The sequence below is a fragment of the Aspergillus affinis genome (genome assembly GCF_023601865.1).
Source record: "Aspergillus affinis strain CMG 70 chromosome Unknown NODE_44_length_242547_cov_84_751050, whole genome shotgun sequence".
Classification (NCBI taxonomy): domain Eukaryota; kingdom Fungi; phylum Ascomycota; class Eurotiomycetes; order Eurotiales; family Aspergillaceae; genus Aspergillus; species Aspergillus affinis.
This window is the reverse complement of record NW_026515825.1, coordinates 49,154-72,404: the sequence shown is the minus strand read 5'-3', so window position 1 is coordinate 72,404 and position 23,251 is coordinate 49,154. Positions and strand designations below refer to the sequence as shown.

General features: G+C 50.9%; 4 protein-coding genes across 4 annotated transcripts; 3 read left to right on the top strand and 1 right to left on the bottom strand.

Annotated features, from left to right (window-relative positions):
* Window positions 1-574: 574 nt before the first annotated feature.
* KD926_007494 (putative aminotransferase) lies at window positions 575-4,017 on the top strand (the record flags this gene model as incomplete). The annotated part of the gene is made up of 5 exons (XM_053100354.1): window positions 575-656; window positions 964-1,439; window positions 1,501-1,786; window positions 1,841-2,427; window positions 2,680-4,017. The coding sequence occupies 5 exons, from the start codon at window positions 575-577 to the stop codon at window positions 4,015-4,017; spliced, it is 2,769 nt and encodes a 922-aa protein (XP_052955935.1).
* Window positions 4,018-4,409: 392 nt separating this feature from the next.
* Window positions 4,410-5,599, top strand: KD926_007493 (sucrase/ferredoxin-like domain-containing protein; the record flags this gene model as incomplete). Its single annotated transcript, XM_053100353.1, has 2 exons — window positions 4,410-4,793; window positions 4,877-5,599. The coding sequence occupies 2 exons, from the start codon at window positions 4,410-4,412 to the stop codon at window positions 5,597-5,599; spliced, it is 1,107 nt and encodes a 368-aa protein (XP_052955934.1).
* A 5,053-nt stretch (window positions 5,600-10,652) lies between these two features.
* Window positions 10,653-11,676, bottom strand: KD926_007492 (putative C2H2 finger domain protein; the record flags this gene model as incomplete). The annotated part of the gene is made up of 3 exons (XM_053100352.1): window positions 10,653-11,172; window positions 11,231-11,310; window positions 11,623-11,676. 3 exons carry the CDS (start codon window positions 11,674-11,676, stop codon window positions 10,653-10,655), a joined length of 654 nt encoding a protein of 217 aa, XP_052955933.1.
* Window positions 11,677-21,070: 9,394 nt separating this feature from the next.
* On the top strand, window positions 21,071-22,441 carry KD926_007491 (3-keto-steroid reductase; the record flags this gene model as incomplete). Its single annotated transcript, XM_053100351.1, has 2 exons — window positions 21,071-21,111; window positions 21,193-22,441. 2 exons carry the CDS (start codon window positions 21,071-21,073, stop codon window positions 22,439-22,441), a joined length of 1,290 nt encoding a protein of 429 aa, XP_052955932.1.
* Window positions 22,442-23,251: the final 810 nt, after the last annotated feature.

Here is a 23,251-nt window from a genome sequence, read left to right as displayed (position 1 = left end):
CTGGACGATGGGTGACGGTGTCTTAGACGAGTACTCAGTAGAGTGTACAGAGTAGAGCATCGTCGGATGGGATCCGAGAGCGGCGGCCCACTCGGAAGTGGAACGATTATTATTATTTATTATCCTTGAGCTTGTCTTGTTTAGTGGTGAGTGTTACGGATGGTCGGGCACTGGTCGGAGAGTAAGTCGAGACTCGAGAGGCTTCTGACAGGTGCGATGAGGCATTTTCCCTGCCTCTATTCGCGCCCCCTGATCGTCCTGGAGGTGTTGGTCGGCAGTTCTACTGGCTGTCATTGGCATGTCCTGGGGATGAACCAATCCTGAGGGATTCTCATTGGAAAGTGGACAGTCGAAGTTGGGGCAGGTTTGGAGTTGGAGTCCGTCAGAATCAGGCCGCCAGTTTGTCTATCTTTCCTTACCGTCTTTCTCTCCCTCTTCTTCTTCTTCCCCTCTTGCCATTTAACACCCGCCTTGGGATGCCGTTTATGCTCAACCAGGCACACCGTCTTTTGCTCTTCCACTCGCTCGAGTTGTTCACTCCTCATTCACACCTTCGCTGAGTCTCTCGCCCATCATGTCCTTCTCTGGACGCCGTGTGAGCATTCTGCGTCCCTCCAACCGGCGTTTCTCTGCCAGCAAGGAATTGTCGGAGAATGGTACGTCGTCTTCTTTTTCTCCGTCTGAACTCCGTGTTTCATTTTTATTCTCTTGTTTGTCTTTTCCAAACGAAGTGTTCCTCTTGAGTCGATGTATCTATCTACCATCTATTGGAACTGTTTTCTTTCCTCTTTTCTTGCTCTCTGGAACTTCCACCCTTAGACGATGGGTTGGGCACAAAACCAAGATGTCGTGTTGATTCCGCAGCCCCCCCCCCAAAATTAAAAACTAAAATAAAAAAAAATCCCCCCTTCCAAGCCACTAAGCATGCGCCATTGACGCAGCTAAACTAACGTCCTCTTCCAGAACTCCGATCGGAAACGCATCGTCAGTTCCGAACGGCCCACGAAGGTCACCGTCCGCATGCCGGTCTCGATGCCTCGCGTGCCTCGACCGGTGTGGTGTGGTGTACCGAACGTGCGACGGAGCATGGCTACGCCGAGGATCCCTCGTCCTGGGCCAACCTAGGTCAGGGTGCCCCCGAGGCCGACGACGAGATCGAGGGCAGTTTCCCCCGGCCCACCTCCATCCCCATCACCTCCGCTGCCCGTGAATACGGTCCCACGGCCGGTATCAAGCCCCTTCGTGCAGCTGTCGCCCGTCTATACAATGAGCATTATCGTCAAGGCAAGGCCAGTCAGTATACCTGGGAGAACGTTTGCATCGTCCCCGGCGGTCGTGCGGGTTTGATTCGAATTGCCGCCATCCTGGGCAATTCCTACCTTTCCTTCCCCATCCCCGACTACTCGGCTTACTCGGAGATGTTGACCCTGTTCAAGAACGTGAGTTTGTGATGTACCTACCTTCATCCCCGTCTCCCCAATGCTAACGGCCACCTTTCAGATCGCTCCCATCCCCATTCCCCTCGCCCAGGATGACCACTACCACATCCATCCCGATAAGATCGCCGAGGAAATCGCTCGTGGAACGTCGGTGCTGTTGACCTCCAACCCCCGAAACCCGACCGGTCACTTTGTTTGCCACGAGGAGCTGGCTCGGATTCAAGACATCTGCCGTGACCGTGCCACCCTGATTCTGGATGAATTCTACGGAGGGTACAACTACACCACCGACTGTGACGGTACCACCATCAGTGGTGCTTCCAACGTGGTGGATGTTAACCAAGATGGTTCGTCTGCGATTCTGTCTCTCTCCCTTCCCGTCCGGCTAACCTGAACGGCAGATGTGCTTTTGATTGACGGTCTCACCAAGCGTTTCCGCCTTCCGGGCTGGCGTATCGCTTGGATTGTTGGACCCAAGGAATTCGTTAATGCCCTGGGCTCCGCCGGGTCTTATCTGGACGGCGGTGCCAACGCTCCCTTCCAGGAAGCCGCCATCCCGATGCTTGAGCCCTCTCTGGTCCACGCCGAGATGAAGGCACTGCAGCAGCATTTCCGTGAGAAGCGTGACTTCGTCCTCCAGCGCCTGCATGAGATCGGATTCCGCATGCAGGACGTGCCGCAGGCTACGTTCTACATTTGGCTGGATCTGACTTCTTTGGACCCCCCTCTTCCCGCGGAGGCTAACATCTCCGACGGATTGAACTTCTTCAACGCCCTCCTCACCGAGAAGGTCATCGTGGTGCCCGGAATCTTCTTCGATCTGAACCCGGCCAAGAGAAGAGATCTGTTTGACAGTCCCTGCCACCACTTTGTTCGCCTGAGTTACGGACCTAAGATGGATGTTCTGAAGATGGGTCTGGACGGTATCGAGCGCGTGATCCAACGGGCTCGTGGTATGGCCAAGCAGCAATGGGAAGACGAGGTTGCCGTCCAGGACGATTAGATGGGGGATGGATGAGAGAGGATTAGCCTAAGCATGTTTCCGAGCGTAGAACTATAGATCTCGCAGGATGGCGCCATGTACCGTCCTGTGAATAATGCCGTTATGTTCTGAGTTGATTGTCCGGTAAATGCAATAAAAAGAGTAAGAATAGCGCAAATTAAAGGAGACGGACCTGGGCCGTGGGCCGCAAGGGGGTCACGTGCGCCCGGTCGGTGACTTCCCCTGTTGGAGTCGCAGCTTCAGACTTTCCCGGAGTTGCTTTGCCTACCTTTCGCAACCCTTTTCTTTCGTGCTGGTCCCGGCACAGGCTGCGACGCGCAGGATGGTGCGCTCGCTACTATGGCCTGGAATCTGTATCGCGTCCTCAATCACACCGTCTTCACCGTCCTCTCGATCATCCTCTTCTGCCTGGTCGTCTTAACCCCGGCCGACGCCATTTATCAGTGCTACGTCACCTCACGACTCACCAACATCTTCATCATCACCGGCGGATACGTTGTGACCATTATCCTAGCCGCATTGATCTACGCGACACGCATCTATACCAACCGGACCGTTCTCTCCGGAATCCCCAAGGCGTGGATTCCCATCGAAAAGGAGGATGTCGGCAAAAGCGTCCGGCGTCTGGTGATGGAGGGACTGGCTCGTAGCGCCATCGTGGCCTACCAGGCTCGACCGCGGGATATCGACGCCGACGGGGACCGGTTCGCCGACTACCAGATGCTCGTGGTTGACCGCGACCATCCCCCCTGGGACCACGTCGAACATCCGGGCTGGTCGTCGCCGTCGTCGCCCGAGTTGCCCGATCTGCCCTATCGCACCGTCCTTCAGGAACTCCCCAACCTAATCGAAGCCAAAGCAGTCTCTTTGGCGCCCCCGGACCCTTACTTCCCCTTCGAGCATGCCTCCGCCGAAATGGGCCCTTCGCCGCCGGACACGCGCGTGGTCGAAATTCTCCGGCGACCGGCGTCCATGGGATTGCGCGAGTATCTCCAGCACCTGGCCGAGTTCGGCATGATCCAGCCGCCAGAAATTGGCAGCGACTTCCTCGCTCTCTACGAGCGCGCCCGCTTCTCATCGCGCGAACTCTACGAGGCCGAATTCCAAGAGCTGATGCACGTCTTTGCGGAACTGCTGCGCGGGATGACATTTTTGGATCCGCAGGCCCTGGGCGGGATCCGAGCCGAAAGTTCCCGCGGAGACAGCGAGTCCGTCATCGGCCCGTCGGACGAGGAGGGGGAAACGGACACGATGGACTTTCCCGGTAGCGAGGCGCTGTCCCGCGGTCGCAGTTACAGTCCGCGGCCGTCGAACGCGTCGACCTGGGAGGGTCGCTCTATTTACAGTACTCCACCGAGACAGAATGGCGGGCCGCGATACCGGGAGCCACAGCAGCAGCACACGCTGGCCGTCCCTCGGACGCCGTCCATGCACTCGCTTCGACAGGTGCGATCGACCACGTCGGGGAGCTCGGGAGGCAGTGTCATCCGCCTGGCTGATCCTCGCGGACCGAATGATCTGCCGTATACGTTCAATTTCAATATGAGCAATCGTCCGTACACGCCGTCGCGATAGATAGGCTGATAGATACAATAAAAACGAAATTGGATGTGGATGGTGTGCTTTGTCGTCATCCTGTGGGATGAGTTCTGATTGGACTTGTTCCAGGTCGACGCCTTCGAAGATTGCGGTGTAACGGTGTAGAGTTCGACTACTGACTAGTGATTGTAGAAGGTAGAGCCTAGACTGCCCTCCTCCCTACCTATTATTACTCTGTAGTTGCAACCGTAGAGCTGTACGGAGTATAAAACACCCCGGAGGCAGCAGCCAATCGGCAAGGGATAAGTAAGCAAGGCACTAAGGCTACATGTTCGGAAAACATTCCGTTCTTGGCGGCGATTGATAAGATTCGCCCTTCCATCCTGATTTGTCCCCGACTCTTCTGTCCTTTTCATCCCCCACACACCATGCAGGCTCTCTTTCGCAAAGGCACCTCGCTCTTCACCTCCACGCCCACCGACTCCTCGCCAGAGCGGGAGCAGACGCAGGACACCACGCCCGTCACCTCCACCGAGGACTTCTCGAAAGCGCCGTCGCATGACGCCCTATTCCGCAAGACCGACCCCGCGGTCGACGGCGAGGACTGCCTGCACGACTGCTCCTCCTGCACGGTACGGTACCCGGCCAGGTTCGACGTCGACTACGAGGATGAGTTGTACGGCAACGTGAACGGCTGGGCGACGCATTTGCTCGTCGCCACCGGCAAGACGGACTGGGTGCGAGACGTGGCGGACGAGTCGGGCAGCGTGATGGAGGCCATCGAGAAGGGGGGGATCGAGCCTACGAACGGGGTATTTCACCTTCTTCTCCATCTGATCTCAAGACAGAACTGGATTGTCTAAGAGCGAAAGCTAACCATGTGGTATCTGCGCAGAAACTCAAACTCTCCGCCTCCAACATCCCCGTCCCCGATGAATACCACTACCACGAGCCCGGCCAGCAACCCACCACGGTCCTCCTGCTTCCCAGCTTCACCGTCGTCGACCACGTCACCCCCGCGCTGGCCTCCGACCTCATCACGCATTTCGTCAACCCGGCGCCCACCACCACGACACCGTTGGTCGGTGTAGCGGACGAGTCCTCCTCGCAGAACCAGACCGCCGAGTCCGAGACAACAGTATCAGCAGCCCCGTCCATCCCCGCCACACCCCTACAATCGCGCTCTTCGCCGCACGCAGCCGTCATCCTGCTCTGCTCGCAACGCACGCGCGACGCACGATGCGGACAGTCCGCGCCGCTCCTGAAGCGCGAATTCGAGCGCCACCTGCGGCCGTTAGGGCTGTACCGGGATCTGGATGACGAGCGACCGGGTGGCGTGGGTATCTACTTCATCAGTCACGTCGGGGGGCACAAATATTCCGCCAACGTGATTGTGTACCGACGGCGGGATTTCGAGTGGTATAAACAGACCAAGACCGAGACCGGGGAGGAGAAGGCGAAGGACGAGGGCGCGGCGCAGGGCATCTGGTTGGCGCGCGTGAGACCGGAGGACTGTGAGAATGTCATCCGGTATACGGTGCTGCAGGGGAAGGTGGTTAAGCCGAAGGAGCAGTTACGGGGAGGGTTTGATCGGGAGAGAGGGTTGATTAGTTGGTGATGGGTATATAGCTACAGAGGATACATTTTTATAGATCCGATCATGATCAATGTTCAAGAGTACATTTAATAGAAAGTGGTATGACAGTGACACTCCGTAGTAAATTACATTCATCTAGTCCAGTAATTAGTATCAGGATATCACTTCTCTCTGGCCTCTCACTTCTATGTAGTTAACCATTTTTGTCAATCGTCGAATGTTTGCTTTGCTGACCATCCAGTCTCTACTCCATAGTTCATAGTATGTACAGTATATGCATCATGTGTATGTACTACAGTAGATATCCCACCACGACAAACAAGTAACCACCAAACTACCAAACCTAACCCCCTTAGCGAAGCGGGTCCCATTCGCCATTCGTTTAAAATTACCCGGATCAGTTAAAGCCCCCTCGACGTCTACCGACATGATTGATCACTGAGGCCATCCGGGTACCTGGTTCGTCGATTGACCAGCAAATCTTGGAAATTGACTTTCGGTCGGAGCCTCGCTTCAGAATTCGAGTTCTTGCGAGTGGACGTGAAACCATGACTCTGGATTCATAGAGTTCATAGTCCATTGCGAGTACTCCATACTGGCTAGAGGCTCTAGTCGAGGGGCCGGACTGTCGGGCCAAAACTCTCTTCTCCTTGGGGCGGACAGTGCCGACGAATACGAGGAACTCCACACTGTACGACACAGCAGCGATTGATCTACTGTGGAAATGACTGCGTGTACAGTAGTAACCACTATGTAGGTAGGTAGCTGTGTCGATTGTAACACTAGCAGAAGGCAGAAGTATCTGGTATGTATGAGGTACTTACTTACGTATGTACTCGGACATACATTTGTACATACGTTTGGTTGTTAGCTTGAGGCATTGTCATCTTCCCACGGGGATAGTACCCTATACATCATCATACATAATGACTACTGCCTGTCAGATGTGAGATCACAATTCATCCTTACTGTGTTCTCCGTGGACAGACAGGCTCACTTGAGTTTCGGATGAAAGCCCCGAACGGGTGCAACGTAGGACGGGGTAACCCCTCTGTTTCTGTTTCTTGCGTAGGGAGAATCGGAATCATATCGGAGGGATCGATCGGTTTGGGGTTTATCTTGGGCAGTAGTCGCGAGTACAATCGGAATACAATCGATGTACCGGGGCTGTATATGCAGATGGGGATAGCTAAGGTACCTCATAAACAGGAATCTCCGTGGAATCTGCCCTGTCACTCAGACGGGACGTCCAGCCGGACATAAAACTTAATCGTCGAGGAGAATCCACGGGTCGCGATGACATGAAATTGAATTTAAACTTCTGAGACGTGGAAGCATCGACCTCGGTCTGGCCCAAGCTTGACTGTTGACTTCTGGTGCGCCCGTGGTCCGCCGTCAGGGACAGGTCGATATGTCTAGCGATATACTCCGTACATAAGATCAAGACACATCAGAAGACTAATTAATATCAATTATATTAATCCTATTATCACTGGTAACTACGCAAGCGATGTCATCCCCATCCCGTCTTTTCCCCTCGCATCCTGGCATGCTCACATCCCCGTCGATATCCCCGTCACAAGGGTTGCTCTGCCAACACATCCCCTTTTCTCACGGCCACAATGCCATGCCATGCCATGCCAGGCCATTCCCACCGACGGTCGATCTTTTCCCCATCCACCGCGATCCAGGAGAAATCACAAAAACCATACGAAACAAAATCAAATAAAAACCAGAATCCAACCCTGTACCCTGTGGTCTCGAGACATCTGATCCATGATCATCCTGCCCGTCCCTCGTCCCCCGTCCCCCAGTCCCCACCGGATCCTTCGTGCCTTCGATCGAGGCCAAATTGCATTCCCTCGGGGATCAACTCCACGCTCCGTCACTGGTGGTCCTCCGGGGGAGATTAATTGCTCCACTTGGGTTGAGGGGTGGGACGAGGATCCTCTATTCTTTTTTTTTTTGTTTATTTTTTTCATGTTCGGAGACTGGTTGGCTAGATTGAGGGAATTCGATGGTTGATACGGAGTACCTAGAGGAGGCAACTTTACCGTAGAAACTAGAATGCACAGACAGTAGTTACAGATACAGGTACGGTAGACAGTCAGACAGTTAACTAGCCAGGACTTACCCCCATAGGTAAGCTACTGTACCTGTGCCGTGATTCGATTTGGACGTATCACTCCATTCAGCCATGTTAGATATGCCATGCCATGCCACCATCCAATCCATCCATCCAGCCGTCCATCGTACTTCCGTCTTCCGCAACTGTCCTCTCCATCCATCCCTGCGTTTCCGATTTCTAAAAAGCAAGTCCTCTCCGTGGACGGGTTCCCAACGACCCGTCCCTAGACGGTTTAGGCATCCATCCCACGCCGCGGAGTACATGATGGATGTATGTACAGTGTAGGTACATTCTGTGTACAGACCGATCCCGCTGGACAAGCAGCATCGACATGGGAGAGGGGGAAACCCCGCAATCTAGACCGTTTCGATTAGCAGTTTAACTGCTGCGGTGCTGCGGTGCTGCCGTGTCTGTTTCGCATCCTGGTCGGTCTTTTCTTTGTGCTCCGTTCTTGGGGCTTTGGATGACGGGATGCGTTGGCGATGTACTCTGGATGTATGTACTCTGTATGTAGGAGATGTGGGAGTTGAAGGAATGACAGAAAAGCCTAACCTAGTGAATAACCTAGTAGAGAGATCTCGAGATTGTATCCTGTACCTTTAGGTATTCTGTATACATACTGTAAAGTAAAGTATGTAATTAATACCCGTACAGTTTACTTACACTACCTATATGTATTATACCTTCCTATACCTACTTGTGCCTACTGAGTAGTAGTAGTAGTAGCTAGTAATACTAGGTTGGTAGGTAGTGGTAGTTAGTAGTAAGGGAGTGTCTCGTACCGGACACGCGTCTACCAGCTGTCAATCTATCTGTCTGTCTGTCTGTCTGTCTGTATGTACAGTCGATCCATCAAGTCATGCAGCGGACGGTGGCGACCATCTCGTCGCTGGTTTGATTTTTGCAATTTCTGGTTGATTATTGATTTTTTTTCATTCCATGCCCCTCTTTTTCCTTTCCTCTTTTTTCTTTTTCTTTTTTTCGTGTTAATTTCGCACCCTCCATCCTCCGACTCGCTAGACTCTACTCAGTAGGTACTGTACATCGGGTAGGTAAGTATTCCAACCTAAAAGAAAGCCCTCCAAATAATAATAATAATAAAAAAGAAAAGAAAAGAAAGCGAGTGAACGTGAACGTGAACGTGAATGTGAAAGTGACGACGATGATGCCAGTGGCGGTGGTGATGAGGGTTTAATGCAGGCGAAGCGCGCCTCCGTCTCTTCTCTCGCTTTTCTCTCTTCTAGTTTTAATCTAACTATGATTTAATCGTTCTAATTGTTTAATTAAGTCTTAGTTAGTTAGCATTAGTTAATCTAATTAATCGAGTTCTCCCTTCTATCCGCCTTGGCCGATACTACCACTACCACTACCACTAATTAGTATCTACCCTGATATACAGGAATTAGCTTAGGGACTCGGTACTCCGTACTACTACGGAGTCCTGAGGATGAAACGTGAAACCACCCTATGATCCTAGTCCTACGGAGTTAGCCTATGAGTCGGAGTACCCGGCTACTGCTCGCAATTGGCTGATTGGATTGATTGAATGAATCCACGATTTGGCATGTGGGTAATGGATCAGAAGGGAGACCCATTTTGTTGGCCCGGCGGAGACTATATCCTTAGTCTCCGAGGGCTAAGGAGATTTAATCTCTCATATCGGGCTGCGCCGTAATTACTATCCACTACGGTGTACACCTACGGAGTATGCTTTAAGGTGGTGTATACTAGTTAGGGTAGACGGTTTAGATTAGCTGATTGTGGGATATGATCTGATCTGGGCAGAAACTAACTAACTAATGGACTACATTGGGTATTTAGGCTATGTAGTTACTCCGTGCAAAGTGTTCAATGCGATGAACCCGGACTACGACGGATCCTCGTACTTCTGAAGTGGAGTTGTTTTCGCCCAAGTAGAAAACTGTTGAGTGTTGATCCTTGGCTGACGTTGTTGACTAACTCAACTCCATCAGAGCTAACTAGTATGCAGCTACAGAGTTGGTTAGCTAGTGACTTAGTTAGCCGCTGTAGACGACTTGTCCATCCCTACAGAGCCATTCATGTCTAGTGAGGTCAGCGGGAAACAATAATCCTATTGTTGCGCCTCGCTAGTGAAGTTATCGCCGGCTGCCTGGTGGATTGGTTCGCCTCCTGGGCTATCGTCGGTCTTGCAGCGTTAGAGTCGGGTGAGTCTGCAGAATGATGGGAAATTAAAATAGAATAGCCCGCAATGGCGCCGCAAAGAAGTGAAGATCGGCGGTCCTCCGCTACATGTCAACTCGAACTAGGTAGGTGGCTCCGTTGTTCGTCGGCCAATAAGCGAGATAGGATTACTAGGACGGGAGAAGCAGATAAGTAGGGAATAAAAAACAATTGAGTAGGAATAAGTACACGTAAATCAACCATGAAAGGTTCCATCCTGGGGAATATGGCTCGCTTGATGTTCTATTCAAACGGCCAAGGTCAAACATAACAAACAGCTCTGATAACTGATCCAAGACATCAAGAGAAAAGAAAAAAAAAAAAAAAAAAAAAAAAAAACAGACTTCGATAACAGATTAAAGATGACCAATCACGTCAGGTATCAAGGTATCGCAACTGAACGCCTCACCCTTGTAAACCGGGAAACCAAACCAACGTCACACCTTGGCGAAGCAAAAAGTGACTTCAACAGTCCGATCACAGCACAAACATCCCGAACTCAAGAGGGATGGCAGACTCATAATCAAGACATGGCATTCGAACCAAATAACACCCGCCCTGGAAAGATAGTCGTAATAGGCGTCACACAAGAATCGTCACATCTCCTGAGAGAGACTCCCTTCCCTTCACTTTCAATTTGAGTGTTCAAGTAAAGAAAGAAAAATAGATAGATAAAGAAAAAGTAAACAAAGGTTAACTTTCCGCCGTCGGCTTCCAGCGTCCAAGTAGAGTATTTTTCGTCCGTCAGCCGACCCCTAGAAAACCCCAGTCAGTTCCTTCGGGCTGATCCAGTAGCCGGGTTTCTTCCTGCTTGAATTGGAAATTCTGAGGATACGTGACCACGAGCGGTTGGCTTTCCACTGCCGGTACGGCCGCAAAGGGCTGTTTGAATTCTGGCGGTACGTACCCAGGACGACCCTGTGCGTAGCGTTGCTGCATGAGCTGCCGCATGTACTGTTGTTGAGCATGCTGCATCTCCATTGGTGGCGAGACCGGCACGCTATGGGCGACAATTGGTGGACCCTCCTGCATGGCAACCGGCGTCATCGGTACATTCTGGTGGTGGTAGAAGTCATGGGTGGGTGTGGACGAATGGGAATAGTAAGGTTGCTGCGTGAGAAGATAATGATCGTTCGGACCGGACGTGCTGATGGGCGTCTGGTAGGAATGCTCCGAGATCGTATCCTCCGACGGCGGTCGAGACACGGTTCCGGGCGGATGCGTCTTGTTTTGATGCTTGGTCAAGGTCGTTTTGCGACAAAAGCTGGTTGGGGAAATCCATTAGACCCAGAACAGGTTCCATTAGAGATTAGCAGTCTTACCTTTTATCACAGGTAGGCTCTGCGCAGATGTAGGGACGCTTGCCTGTATGAATTCGGCGATGGCGTGCTAGACTGGATGACTGATCGAATGCGTCAGCTGCGGGACTGAAGAACAGGAATGGGACTTGGTTCGTACATCGGAGAACGCCTTACGGCACCCATCATGGTCACAGACGTGAGGCTTTTCCCCAGTATGTGTTCGCGAGTGGACAGTCAATGCACTTCGTTGGATGAAGCTCTTGTTGCAGTCCTTGACCGTACAATGGTAAGGCCGTTCATTGGTGTGTATCCGATAATGTCTGCAGAGATCGGATTTGCGATTGAAAGACTGTCATTTGATACCATTATTATCAATGGCCGATGTAGATAGAGGAACCTCGAGGAAGGAATACCTTGCCACATTGCTCCCACGTGCAGTTGAAATCGCGTCCATTACCAGGCGCCATGGCCACGGTAAGGGCGTGTAGATATCGATAAGGTGATGATGATAATTAAAAAGAAAGAAAAAGAAAAAATAGAAAAAAAGTGGGACAGAGCACGGTGGAATGGCGGGGAGGAACCCAACGGGGGGAGGTGGGATGGTTTAATAGGGAGGAAAACCGTTGAAGGGGGCGGGGATGAGAGGAACAAGAAGGATGGAATTTAAGAAGGGGGAATCAAAGCAATGGAAGTCAGACAGCATAAAAAGGTTTCCAGGTAAAAATAGACAAATAAATAGATTTAGACTGTCGAGGTGTTTGACAGGGGGGTGGGAGAGGATAAATAAAATAAGACAAAATAAAATGTAAAAAGATTTGGAAATCAAAAAATAAGACGCGTTTTTTTTTTTTTTTTTTAATTTAATTTAATGGAAAATAAAAAAATTAAAAAGATAAAAAATGAGAAAAGAAAAAAGAAAAAAGAAAAAGGGAAGAAAAGCAAGAGAGGAACAAGGGCCCAAGGCGATGGAGACGATGTACGGAGTAGATAGATACTAAATAGAGCAACGGTTCGGGAGAGGGAATGGGGTGGTGGATCGAAGGAAGAGTGAGCGAGAAGACAAAACAAAAAAGAAATCAGCGTCGAAGTGGAGAGGACCAGACTGTCACCGTAGGTAAATTAAATCCTAGACGTGCAGCTTCGTCAATCATTGGAGGTCTGGCCCCAGCGAGTCACAAGAGGTCCGATGGGTCGAATGGGGAAAAGCCTCTGCAGCGCTGCTTATGCGGGCTTCTTCTTACCCTGGTTATTATCGTAATTATTATTATTCGGATATCCTGAGCATCAGGATATAATAAACACGATAATCTCAGGGAGAAACGAGGATGATGGGTCTAGGTCCAAAGCCCGTAGTCCGTCGAGGGCGAGCAAGAAGGCACCAGAAGAAGCGAGATAATAATAATAGGAATTATTATGATTGATGATGGATGATGGCCACTATACCGTCGCTTCACTCTTTTTCAATTGTTTTATTTTGCCTCTGATTTTTTTTTTTTTTTTTTTTTTGTTATCTTCGGTTGCCTCCTATTATAGGAAAAAGCCACGCCGGTCAGCTTGTCCCAAGACTTAGGGAAGAGCCTAAGAAGGTGAGCAGATGGCGGTCGGTGATGATTTCCTCTCTGGACCGGAGTCGAGGTGAGTTATGAATCAGAAGAGAGAATAATGGATTTAGAATTTAGAAGATGGAGAGAAGGGAAAAGGTGGAAACGTCAACCAGATAATAATGATAAATAAGGGAGTCCCAGTGATACGGGAAGATGCTGCGCTTTTATGCTGTTTACAGTCCGCAAAGAAACTTCTCAGGAGACTGGGGAGGGGTGGAAAAGAGAGATTTAGGAAAATTAAAAATAAATTGAAATAAAAGCGAAAGATGAGGATGGACAGGAGGAAAGATTGTAATTAAAATCAACGAGACCAAGGGTAGAATGATGATACCTGCCATAACCAGACAATCGAAAATGAGCTGACAAGCACGAGAAAAAAAAATTAAAAAATTCTTTTTTGGCTTACTCTTATTAGTATGATTTTGGTTGACCCTGGACAATTTATGATGCCTACTAGTATCTCATAATATTCTGCGACTTCATCTGTCTTGTCAGGTAGGTGTCGTAGGCCGCGTGTATTTTACGGGCCAGAATACCGGGTGGCAGGAGCTGGGCAGCCCATACCCAAGGGACGGAGTACCAAGTACGGACTCGAGAGAGCTACACCTGGTAGGTAGTCCTACAGCTACACGGTACGTACCAGATTCTCCGGCCTTCGGTTCGATTAGGAATACTTACTTACAGATCGGTAACCAGAGATGGTTAGAAGCAAGCTGTCCGCCCCTCCCCTACCCTTACCCCTACCCCGGAAGACTGGCGGATAGCGGTGGAAACAGAACTGAAGGCGAGAGGGCAGAAGCAACGACGCAAGAAGAGGGGCGTTTATCCAATCCGCTTTGGAACTGGTCGCTTTCATTATTATGTACTCCGTATTATTATTTCTTTTGGGGAACATCAACACTGTACAATGTACCTGTGTACTCCGACATACCGGCTGTCCCCCGTTATTCATTTCAATTCCACATAAGCATGAACGGAAGACGGTATATCGTGGATTTTTTTCTCCCACCGCTTCGACGGACCGCAAAAAAATGGGAACTGCATCCCGGACCCGGAGAAAGAGAGAAATGATCGATACTGGTGCCAATAATTAATCCAGAACAGAAGATGGATATACCCGGTCCATAGTAGCAATGCAGAGGTAGCATCAGTATTGTCCTGCGTCCAACTAGCCCGACTATTCTAGGTACCCTGGTCGTTGCGTTTCTACCACCTCGTAACCGAGTACCGACTATCCAGGATTAGGTAGATAGTTGCGGCAGGTGTGCCAGAGGGAGGCGAGTTCCTGAACTGACAGACATCTTTCTACTTCTACACCGCACATACAGTAGTAATCTGGGTCTGTCTGGCAGGGTGGAAGGCTGTCGGAGTTAACTAGAGTACGGAGTAGACGCCATAAAAGAAAGGATGGGAAAGAAAAAAAAAAAAAAAAAAAAAAAAAAGGATGGGGGGAACAGTTCCCGGTCAAGATCATTTGGGGAGGGGAATCAGAGGTCCCCACCCACCCGCCGGTGCCTTAGGAGTTAGAGGATAGGCTCGACCAATCATGGGCTGGTGGGGGTAAGCCTGACCTTGGAAGAAATCCACTAGGCGGATAGTGGGTTTAGCTTCCTGCATGATGTCCTCCCACATTGTTGATGCTACGGTTTTTGGCGGTACGCGACCCTGACCGTATTGTCCCCCCCCCCCCGGCCGTCGTCGAGGTATGCAGTACATACCTACTTCCATCCACCTGCCTTGGAATACGGGACATCTCAAAGCCATTCATTCATTTTAATTTATCGTTCAACAAGCATTGGAGGTGCTTCAACCCGATGGCAGCCTTCCCGTCGGTGTTGGAAGTTGTGATCTTACTGATGTAATTTATTATTGCATGTAGGTAGGTATGTCCGGACCTACACCTTCCAGGGGTACTATCTAGCTACCTACCTCCAAACGAGCCCGGGTGGCCACTCATCGGTCTGGCTTTAGGTATCACCAGCTATAGGTATGTATCACTAAGGTAGAGTAGCACCATCCTACGGTTGTACGACCCCCCTTCTCCATCGTCGATTGGATCCCGGTCTTACGGCGTACGTCTGAGTTCGTTTCGCCATTTTTGGGGGTTTTGAAGCCCTGCCTTGAACAAAAGAAGAGCATCCCATAAACTTCCATGATCAGGGGGCAGATCGAATGATTGGAAAATGGCATGCCGTGAAAGGCACGCAACCGCGGAGACAGATGATAAGGCCCGGAGCATTTAGGCAAAGATAGGCCTCGTCGGCAAGGAGTGTCCTCGTCGTCTGCTGCAGCAAGCCATCGAATACCACGGCGTAACCTCCCCGTCCCCGTCCACGTCCGTAAAGATTACGACTATCTTTCTCGACCGCTAGTCCGAAGTAAGTACCCTTGAAGTTCTCCCGAGAAGGTCCCAGAATCCCAGATCCATGATCACAAACAGGATCAAGTCGAGCTCTCTACTGTATTCATTCTCCCTAACCACGTGGCTCCTAACCTTGTACAAAGGGATGCTGACGACCGGACAACGACTGGCTGGACGATCCTCAACAGGTCACTGCGCGATAATCCAACAATACAATACCGTCTCTCCCTCTTCCTTCAAGCCTTCTCCTCTTTCTCCGCCCTTCACAATCCGTGATCCTTCCCCTCGAACGACGGTGAAGCAGATGGGACATTTAAAGGTGATGGACGTGGATCCCGTGGCGGTGACAGGCATGGTCAACGCTGAAGAGGCTAGATAATCCCTCCCCATTCCCTCTATCGTCCTTACCCACATGGCCCTCCACTTTCCTCCCGTCAGCAGTGAGGTCTAGAAACTCATTGATTCTCGACAATCAATCCTTCACCAAGAGGCTTTCAGCTTGAGGGAAGCGTTGCGGTTGCCGCCCAGTGAATTGCAGATCCGAATAACAACTATTTCGCTACGGACCAGGGAAACCGAGGACGCGAAGAGGGAAGGATTCCAGCCGTGGTTGAGGACCCAACTTCCACCCATGGTTCTGTCAATCATTAGAGCCGATCCCCTTTGAGCTTGGCACAAGGAGTCTCCATCCCCACCGCCAGTGATAGCCGATGAAGATTGTCCACAATAATTGATAGGAGACGGACTTGATAGATCGTCGTCCGTGGGCTGGATATGCTTTTAACTGGACCGGGCCTATTCAAATGATGGTTACACTTTGTCCAGTAGTGCTAACTAACGCTGCCATCTCAACTCAAGGGGACGCTCCGCGACACCGCTTCGTTGCGCAAGATGAAGATAAGAAGGATTGTCAGCGTGGCTTGACACTTTCGTAAGACCGACTACGCGGGTCCAGACTGTGGGAGTCTGGACCGGAATGGGAAGAGAGATCTCCATATACGGGGTAACCCAGAGGACGTTATACTTCGTGTACTCCGTACATAGACCGTCGACTACGGATCTACAGTGCCTACATGAATACAAGACCTAATCTTGATGATACCGTAGGTAGGTAAGGTAGAGGTACCGCAGCCCGTATTGTACTGTACTGTACGGCGCAGCTCCCCGGACAGGGTTTCCAAATTACCATAATTACCACCTTACCGTACCGACTTCTCTCCGCCGTAGTGCTCCATGACTCCCGCACTCAGTAATCAGCAATCTACCTGGTATCCACGTTGGAATCCTTCACCAGAACCATCGCCTCGCGCCAATTATACATCCTGGGTTCAAATTCCGTTCTTCCCAGTCAGTATCAGACATCCTGGCAAGTTTTGATCAACATTTGAGCATCGATTGTGGATCTTTTCATAACGGATACTCTGGAAAGGGAAGGAATCGTCGCTCGTATGCAAGCCCAGCCCTTGGAAGATCATCCATACGCCCCAATTGTATACGACCGTCCTATTCGACTTCCATCTCCCTCCTCCTTGTCCTTCTCCTCCACTTGACGGCCTTCTCACCATGAGCACTAACTGTATAAAGTTGTTTAGTACTGTGCCACAGTACGTCGCCTGTCGCAAGTCTCCCATCCTTTCGAAACCTTACTTACCCCGTCATCCCATCAATGAAAGGCATCCTCCTGCATCGACTGTAGTCTGTGATGCAGGATAGACACCGAGTCTGGCGCCGTTGTGTCATCTTGCTGCTGATCCCCTGCGGAATGGTGTGACAATGGGCGATAATCTTTGATGACAGAGACGTGATGGCCCGCCCGATGCACTGAGGCGAAACTACTACACGTACGTCTTGCCTCCCTCGCGGCTTCGCCTAGATGGATATTGATTAAGTGCATCGGGGGTTAACGTCATCGCAGCCCAATTTTTTCGCGCGCTCTCTTTTTTTCTCCTCTTACTCCTCAGTCCGAACCCAAGAACCTGGTCGTTGGTTCTGACAGCCGCTGCTCTAAGCTGCAGACGGGAGGAATCATGTGTAGGATCGGAGGGCTCGTTCTCCGTTCAAGTCCTGGCGTTTCTTGGTGATCTCTCCCCCTTCTCATTTGTGCTTCCTTGCCCCCCTACCAAATGGTTGCTTTTCTTAGTGGTTTTATTATTCTTTCTCTTCCTCTTTCGAGATAAAAAAATTTCTAAAAAAGTTACTAACTTAATCAATTCCCAAAATGATTGTCGAAAAGTCTCACGGTCTCAGCCTTAGCATGTTCAATGCACGCCGAGTTTCCAAAGGCCAAAAAGTCACCAAAAAAATTAAAATAAAATAAAATAGAAAAGCAAAAAACCGTCTGTTCACGCAAGAAGATACGTGATCAACTGGATGTATGAGGAGATGTGCTGATTCGAAGCTGGCTGGGCGATCAACGGTGTGAAGGTTAGTCAAGTCGACTAAACTGCTACTACGCCAACTAGTCGACCGAACATCTCACTAGTCGGATGGTGGTCAATTCCCCGACAGTCCAGCCCAGCCTTGTTCCCGATCAAATTGCTGGCCTGTCACCTGTTGGGTCTTCAAACGCCGGGAAATGGGATCCTCCAGCCTTGACTCGCTTGTCTCTCCCCCCTTTGCTCCGCTTCGTTTATTAATCTACCTTTCCTTATTTAGCTTTTGTCTTCTTTCCCCTATCACTATTATTTCGGCCCTTATCATTAACCTTTGCTAGGGTGTAGCCGCAGTATCTCCCACGAAACAGCGTTGCGAGCGACACTACCTCAGAACCCCGCGTTCTTGAGAGGGGTGGGAAAAATAAGGGGGAGGGCCGAGTCCTGATTTCCCTTTCCTAGTTCCTACCTACTGCACGCAGCAAAGGACTGGACGGAAGGGGGGAGATTGATTGCCGCAGCAGCCATTATCGGACTAAATCTGCTCCTGCGTGAGATCCTATGCAGCCTAGGACTAATTCTCGCCGCTCTTGCTCCTATTATTGGGCATACAGATGACTCGCAGCGTCTCCCGTGGGCCGACGGAGTAAACTAATCTTTCGATCGAGTGTGCGCATCGCTGGTCGATGTTGGACGTGGAGAAGACAAGTTACTTTGCCGCGGTATCGCCAATGATCATATTCATAGACTTCTCCGCTCGAAAGAACCGACGATTGGCCATTCATCGTGCATAGAACCGAGGTGAATTCTGAAACTAAGCAATGGAGGGCGTCGTTTCTTTGCGGATGATGCTAGACATACATGCGCTCGATGCGCCGCTCGATAGGTGGCCAGCACAGAGAAAAATCTCCGATTCGCAGGTTTCGCATGCATCAAATCAGCTTTTTTCTCTCTTTTTAATTTCATTTAAATCCTTTTTGCCCCCTTTCGGCCCTCGATCCATGACACAACATAGGAGTCGCCCAAACGGCTTGGCTCGGAGCTGTGAAGGAGGGGAATTAATTAGATCCCCGGTCGAATCAGGCGAAAAATGATGCATGAGGGCTGAAAAGAACACATGAAAATGAATGGGCTGATCAGGTAGCCAAGCGCGTCGCCGAAAAAGCCACCTCTCTAAGGCTGGTAAAAAGCATGATCAGTCCGGTCTACATACGGCTGGTACGGCTCGATTACCACGGTTTAGTCTATTCTCTAGTAATCCGGGCCTCAGGTCGATTCCCCCCGGTTCCCAAGTGTCGGTGAGCACCTTTGTCTGAAGCCATATACTTCTCCACGGTGACAATTGTTTAGTGCGGGAATATCTTCGCTCCCACAGTAGTATGCATTCCACGCATAGTCATGCCTTGTTTTTTTTATATTAAAGTTGTCTCTCGTATTCCCTATTTTCTTACAGTGTTTTATTTACTTTCATTTATTTCATTCTTTTCTTTACTTGGGAAGGAAGATCTCGCCTGTTTTTGGCCCTCTTGCGGATGTCACGGGAATCACCAGGAAAAACAATTACCACGACCCAAGAATGCAATGAGGCTCCGTACGAGACAGTCGATGTGTCGAGAGGAGTCATCGATCCCATCCAGAGTCTAGTTTACTCGGCTATCTCCTAAGAGTTTGAGTTGGATCATTTTCCTTCTTGGTACTCGCGCCAAAATAATAATAGAAAAAAAGGGCTGCCCGTTGTTGGTGGCTGCTTCTCTACGGCAAAGAGAACCAGAGGTGATTGAGAGCAGCATCTAATATAACCCAAATGGCAAATAGTCAACCGGTCTTGATAGGGTTTTGAAATGCTGACATGAAATCCTTCGGGGTGGCTGTGTCGCCTTATTTGCCTTTCAATTCACAACGCTGCTCGCCTCCTTCCGTGCTGACAATTATGGAGATAACTCGGAAGAGGCGTCAATCAATATCGATGCATACAGAACGGACTCGAAGGCCTGGTGTTCCTTTTTGGCCCTTTTTCGGGCTTCTCTACAGGCCGTGTTTCACTGCTGGTCCGGTCAGCCATCAGAGGGATCCAAATACGTTTCCAGAGCCCTACCTGGTTCGGTCTTGGTCCTTGGTCGTGGAGGATTCCTAATCTTTCTCACTGGTCGTGTTGATCCCGATAGAAGGGCGTCTTTCAAAGCGATTCGCCCGAATGTTCTGCTGGGAAAGCTCTCGTCTGGCCCCGATGGGCTGGCTGGAAGTCTCTGCCTTCAGGACTTCAGTTACGGCTTGCTACTTTGTGATGTATGTATGGAAAAGGCTGAGAAACCCCTTCTACTCTTTGTGTCAAACCGACGAGTGATTCATAACCGGTGCATGGACAACGCCACTCTGATTGACGTCGATTTAACTTCGACCATCCTATCGTATGATTCGGGGGAGAAATTGCATGCCAGCGCCATTTTCAGCTGACGCCCACCTCGCTGTGTAGATGCATGCGTACAGCACCGCTTCTTCTCTCTCGCGCGCCATCTAGGAAGCGCTGAATCGAATAAATCAGGGACTACGTACGTTACGCGATCGAAAATTCGTTCACGAGGGGTCCTCATGACGTAGACAAATCGATGATCGGAGATTGAATCCATGATCTGTGATCACCGGGGACACTATTCATTCGCAAGGATGATAGCCAGGATAATCATCAACAGATAATTGCTCATCTTCTAAGCGAGCCTCACTATCCGGCTTTCCCAACAACCTCCGCTGCACGGGAAAGCGCCCACCAACTCATTCTTGTCCAGTCCAGATAACTTTCCCCTCCCACATGGTTGGTGCTGGCTTGGCTAGGCCGAAGTGATACGAGCCATTCATCCTGGGCTGCATTTCGATCTACCTACCCCGTGAACCCGCCTATGCCATCAACTAGCTATCACTCCGTACTCCGTATCAAGGGGGCCAAGGTCTGTTTCCCCATGTGGCTAACAAGGCGCTAGTGGAGATTCGCTTTTTTGCGGGGTTGATTCCTTAGGCGCCGGGCTGGACGCACCTTACAAATTGCCAACGCGCCGCCGACTAGGGAGGGATAAATCAAGGAGCGTTAGGTTCTAAGGAAGCTCTAGGAGGATGATATGGCCAATGCCGTCAGCTTCACCATGCCGGACTGTTGAGTAAGTAGACCGGCCACGTTTTGACCTCGTATTGAGTCAGGAGTCCAGGAAGCGAGACGGTTAGTTTGGCCAAGGCTAGATAAAATGTATGAAAAGGGGTGTCTCGCATTGAATCTTACGGAGAAGAGCTACTTGAAAAGCATCTTCTTCCTTATACTCCCCACTCCGTCTAAACAGATTGCCGTTTTGGGTCGTCACGGTACGCCTGCCTCTTTGGGTCGTCACATGGCTTCCTTCCTGAGGCATCCACGGTTCCTTCGGGGGCCCCATTGGGGTGGGCGGGCCAATCAACTCGCCGCCCTGAATTCCTTCACTCGCGGCGTCGATTTGCTTCTCTGCCTTCGATGGACCTCATTCGCACTCAATCTATCGCCATGACGAACCAGACCTTCATCCTGGTCACTGGTGCAAACAGGTACAGTCTCCGTCCCTGAGTAGCCTCCAATCTCCTTGCCTTTCGTCTGACTAATCGCTCGGTTCTTCGCGCGCAATACAGTGGCCTCGGTTTTTCTATCTGCTGTCGCGCAGTGGACGAGTTCCTGAGCTCTACCACTCACGGGTCGTTGACCGTCATCTTCACAACCCGGAGCACCAAGAAGGGAAATGACACTCTCCGCCTTCTGCAAGACTACCTGCGCACCTCGGCCAATGCCTCCGCCGCGGCCCGAGTGACTTTCATCCCCGAGAATGTCGACCTGTCCAACCTCGTCTCTGTGCGAGCTCTCTCCCGCCGACTGACTCAGACCTTCCCCAAGCTCGATGCCATCCTGCTGAACGCCGGCATAGGTGGCTGGACGGGCCTTGACTGGCCGCGAGCCGTCTGGGGGATCTGCACCGACCTGGTCCACGCCGCCACCTGGCCGGCATACAAACTTGCGTCGGCCGGCGTCGTGACCGATCCTCAGACCCCGCGCGCCGACCAAGAGCCTCGCTTGGGCAATGTATTCTGCGCCAACGTCTTCGGTCACTACATGCTCGCCCACAACGTCATGCCTCTGCTGCGACGCCCCGGTCACTCCGGTCGCATCATCTGGGTCTCGAGTATCGAAGCCACAGTGAAGTTGTTCAACCCGGAGGACCTCCAAGGCCTCCGCACCACTACTCCCTACGAATCCTCCAAGGCCCTGACCGACATCCTCGCCCTCACGTCCGACCTCCCCAGCGTCGCGCCCTGGGTCCGCAGCTTCCACTCGATCGACGACGCCAACAAGAAGAACTCCCCCGAATCCGCCTCCGATGCTCCCCCGCCAACCACCTACGTCTCCCACCCTGGCATCTGCGGCACCGCCATCGTCCCTCTCGCGCTCCCGCTCTTCTACCTCATGCTCGCCGCCTTCTGGCTCGCCCGTCTCCTCGGCTCTCCCTGGCATACTCTGTCTACGTACATGGGCGCTTGCTCTCCCGTCTGGCTAGCCCTGGCGCCGCAATCGGCCCTCGACGACGTGGAATCGGCATACCGACAGCACGGCGGCGGACGCGTGAAATGGGGCTCTTCCTGCGGCCTCTGGGGCGCCGCGTCCTCTGTCCCAACCGAGGTTGACGGATGGGGGTACGGCGGCGTCGTGGGACGCGCCGTGGTCGAGGAGGATCGCCAGCGTCGACGCAAGCGCGGCGCGACGGACCTCACCAAGGAACAAAAGGAGCGGTTCGAGGAGCTAGGACGGTCGTGCTGGCGGCAGATGGAGGAGTTGCGGATCCACTGGGACGGTATCTTGGATGAGGCCGAGAAGGTGGATGAGTCCTAGCTAGATGGGAAACGGCCCTTTCCTATCTTGGACAATCTTCCTTTGTTTTCGTCTTCCCGGGACTATCTGTATTCTTTCTTCTATATTCATATCTATTTTTAATCCTTACTTTGTCACATAGACGGTTGATCTACACAATATGATTTCAATTCGACTCGGGAGTACGTCTTCGCGAAAATAGAGCAGGTGAAAGCAATAATGATCAATGTAATTGGAACATGGACTTAATTCTCTTTCCTTAATTCTTGTATTAATTCAATTCTGAGTTCTGCCTCCCATATTTACATTCCTTAAAGAACCCCGTTTGTCCCACATACATCATTAAAATTGGATAGTGTATTAGAACCCATTTACTCACCAATCCCCGGGTAAGCAGACGCAGAGTAATGAATAGAAAAGATATCGCGACGAGGAAGAATAAGAAAAAGAAAAAAGGAAAAAAAAAATATTGGGAGAAGGAAGAAAAGATTGAGGCGAGATGGTAAATCAAAACAGAAGAGTATTACTGAAAAAAATTGGAAAAAGTCGCATCGGACGCACGTCACACCGTCAAGGTTCTGAGTGCGGAGATGGTGACAGACCCATATATGAGACTAAAGGGGGTTTTATGCAAGAAAGAGGCGGAAAGGTAGGTAAGTAGGTAGGTAGATAGGAAGACGTGCTTTCAGGAGGGGTAAAGGGGAAAGGGGAAAGTAACGGACGTTATGCTCTTGACCGATGAACCGGGCAAGCGCAAGACTGCCTGAATCAACTGCATCAAGGCAAACTCAAAAGATGTAACGACTCCGGCTCTATGCATCTGGGCGATTT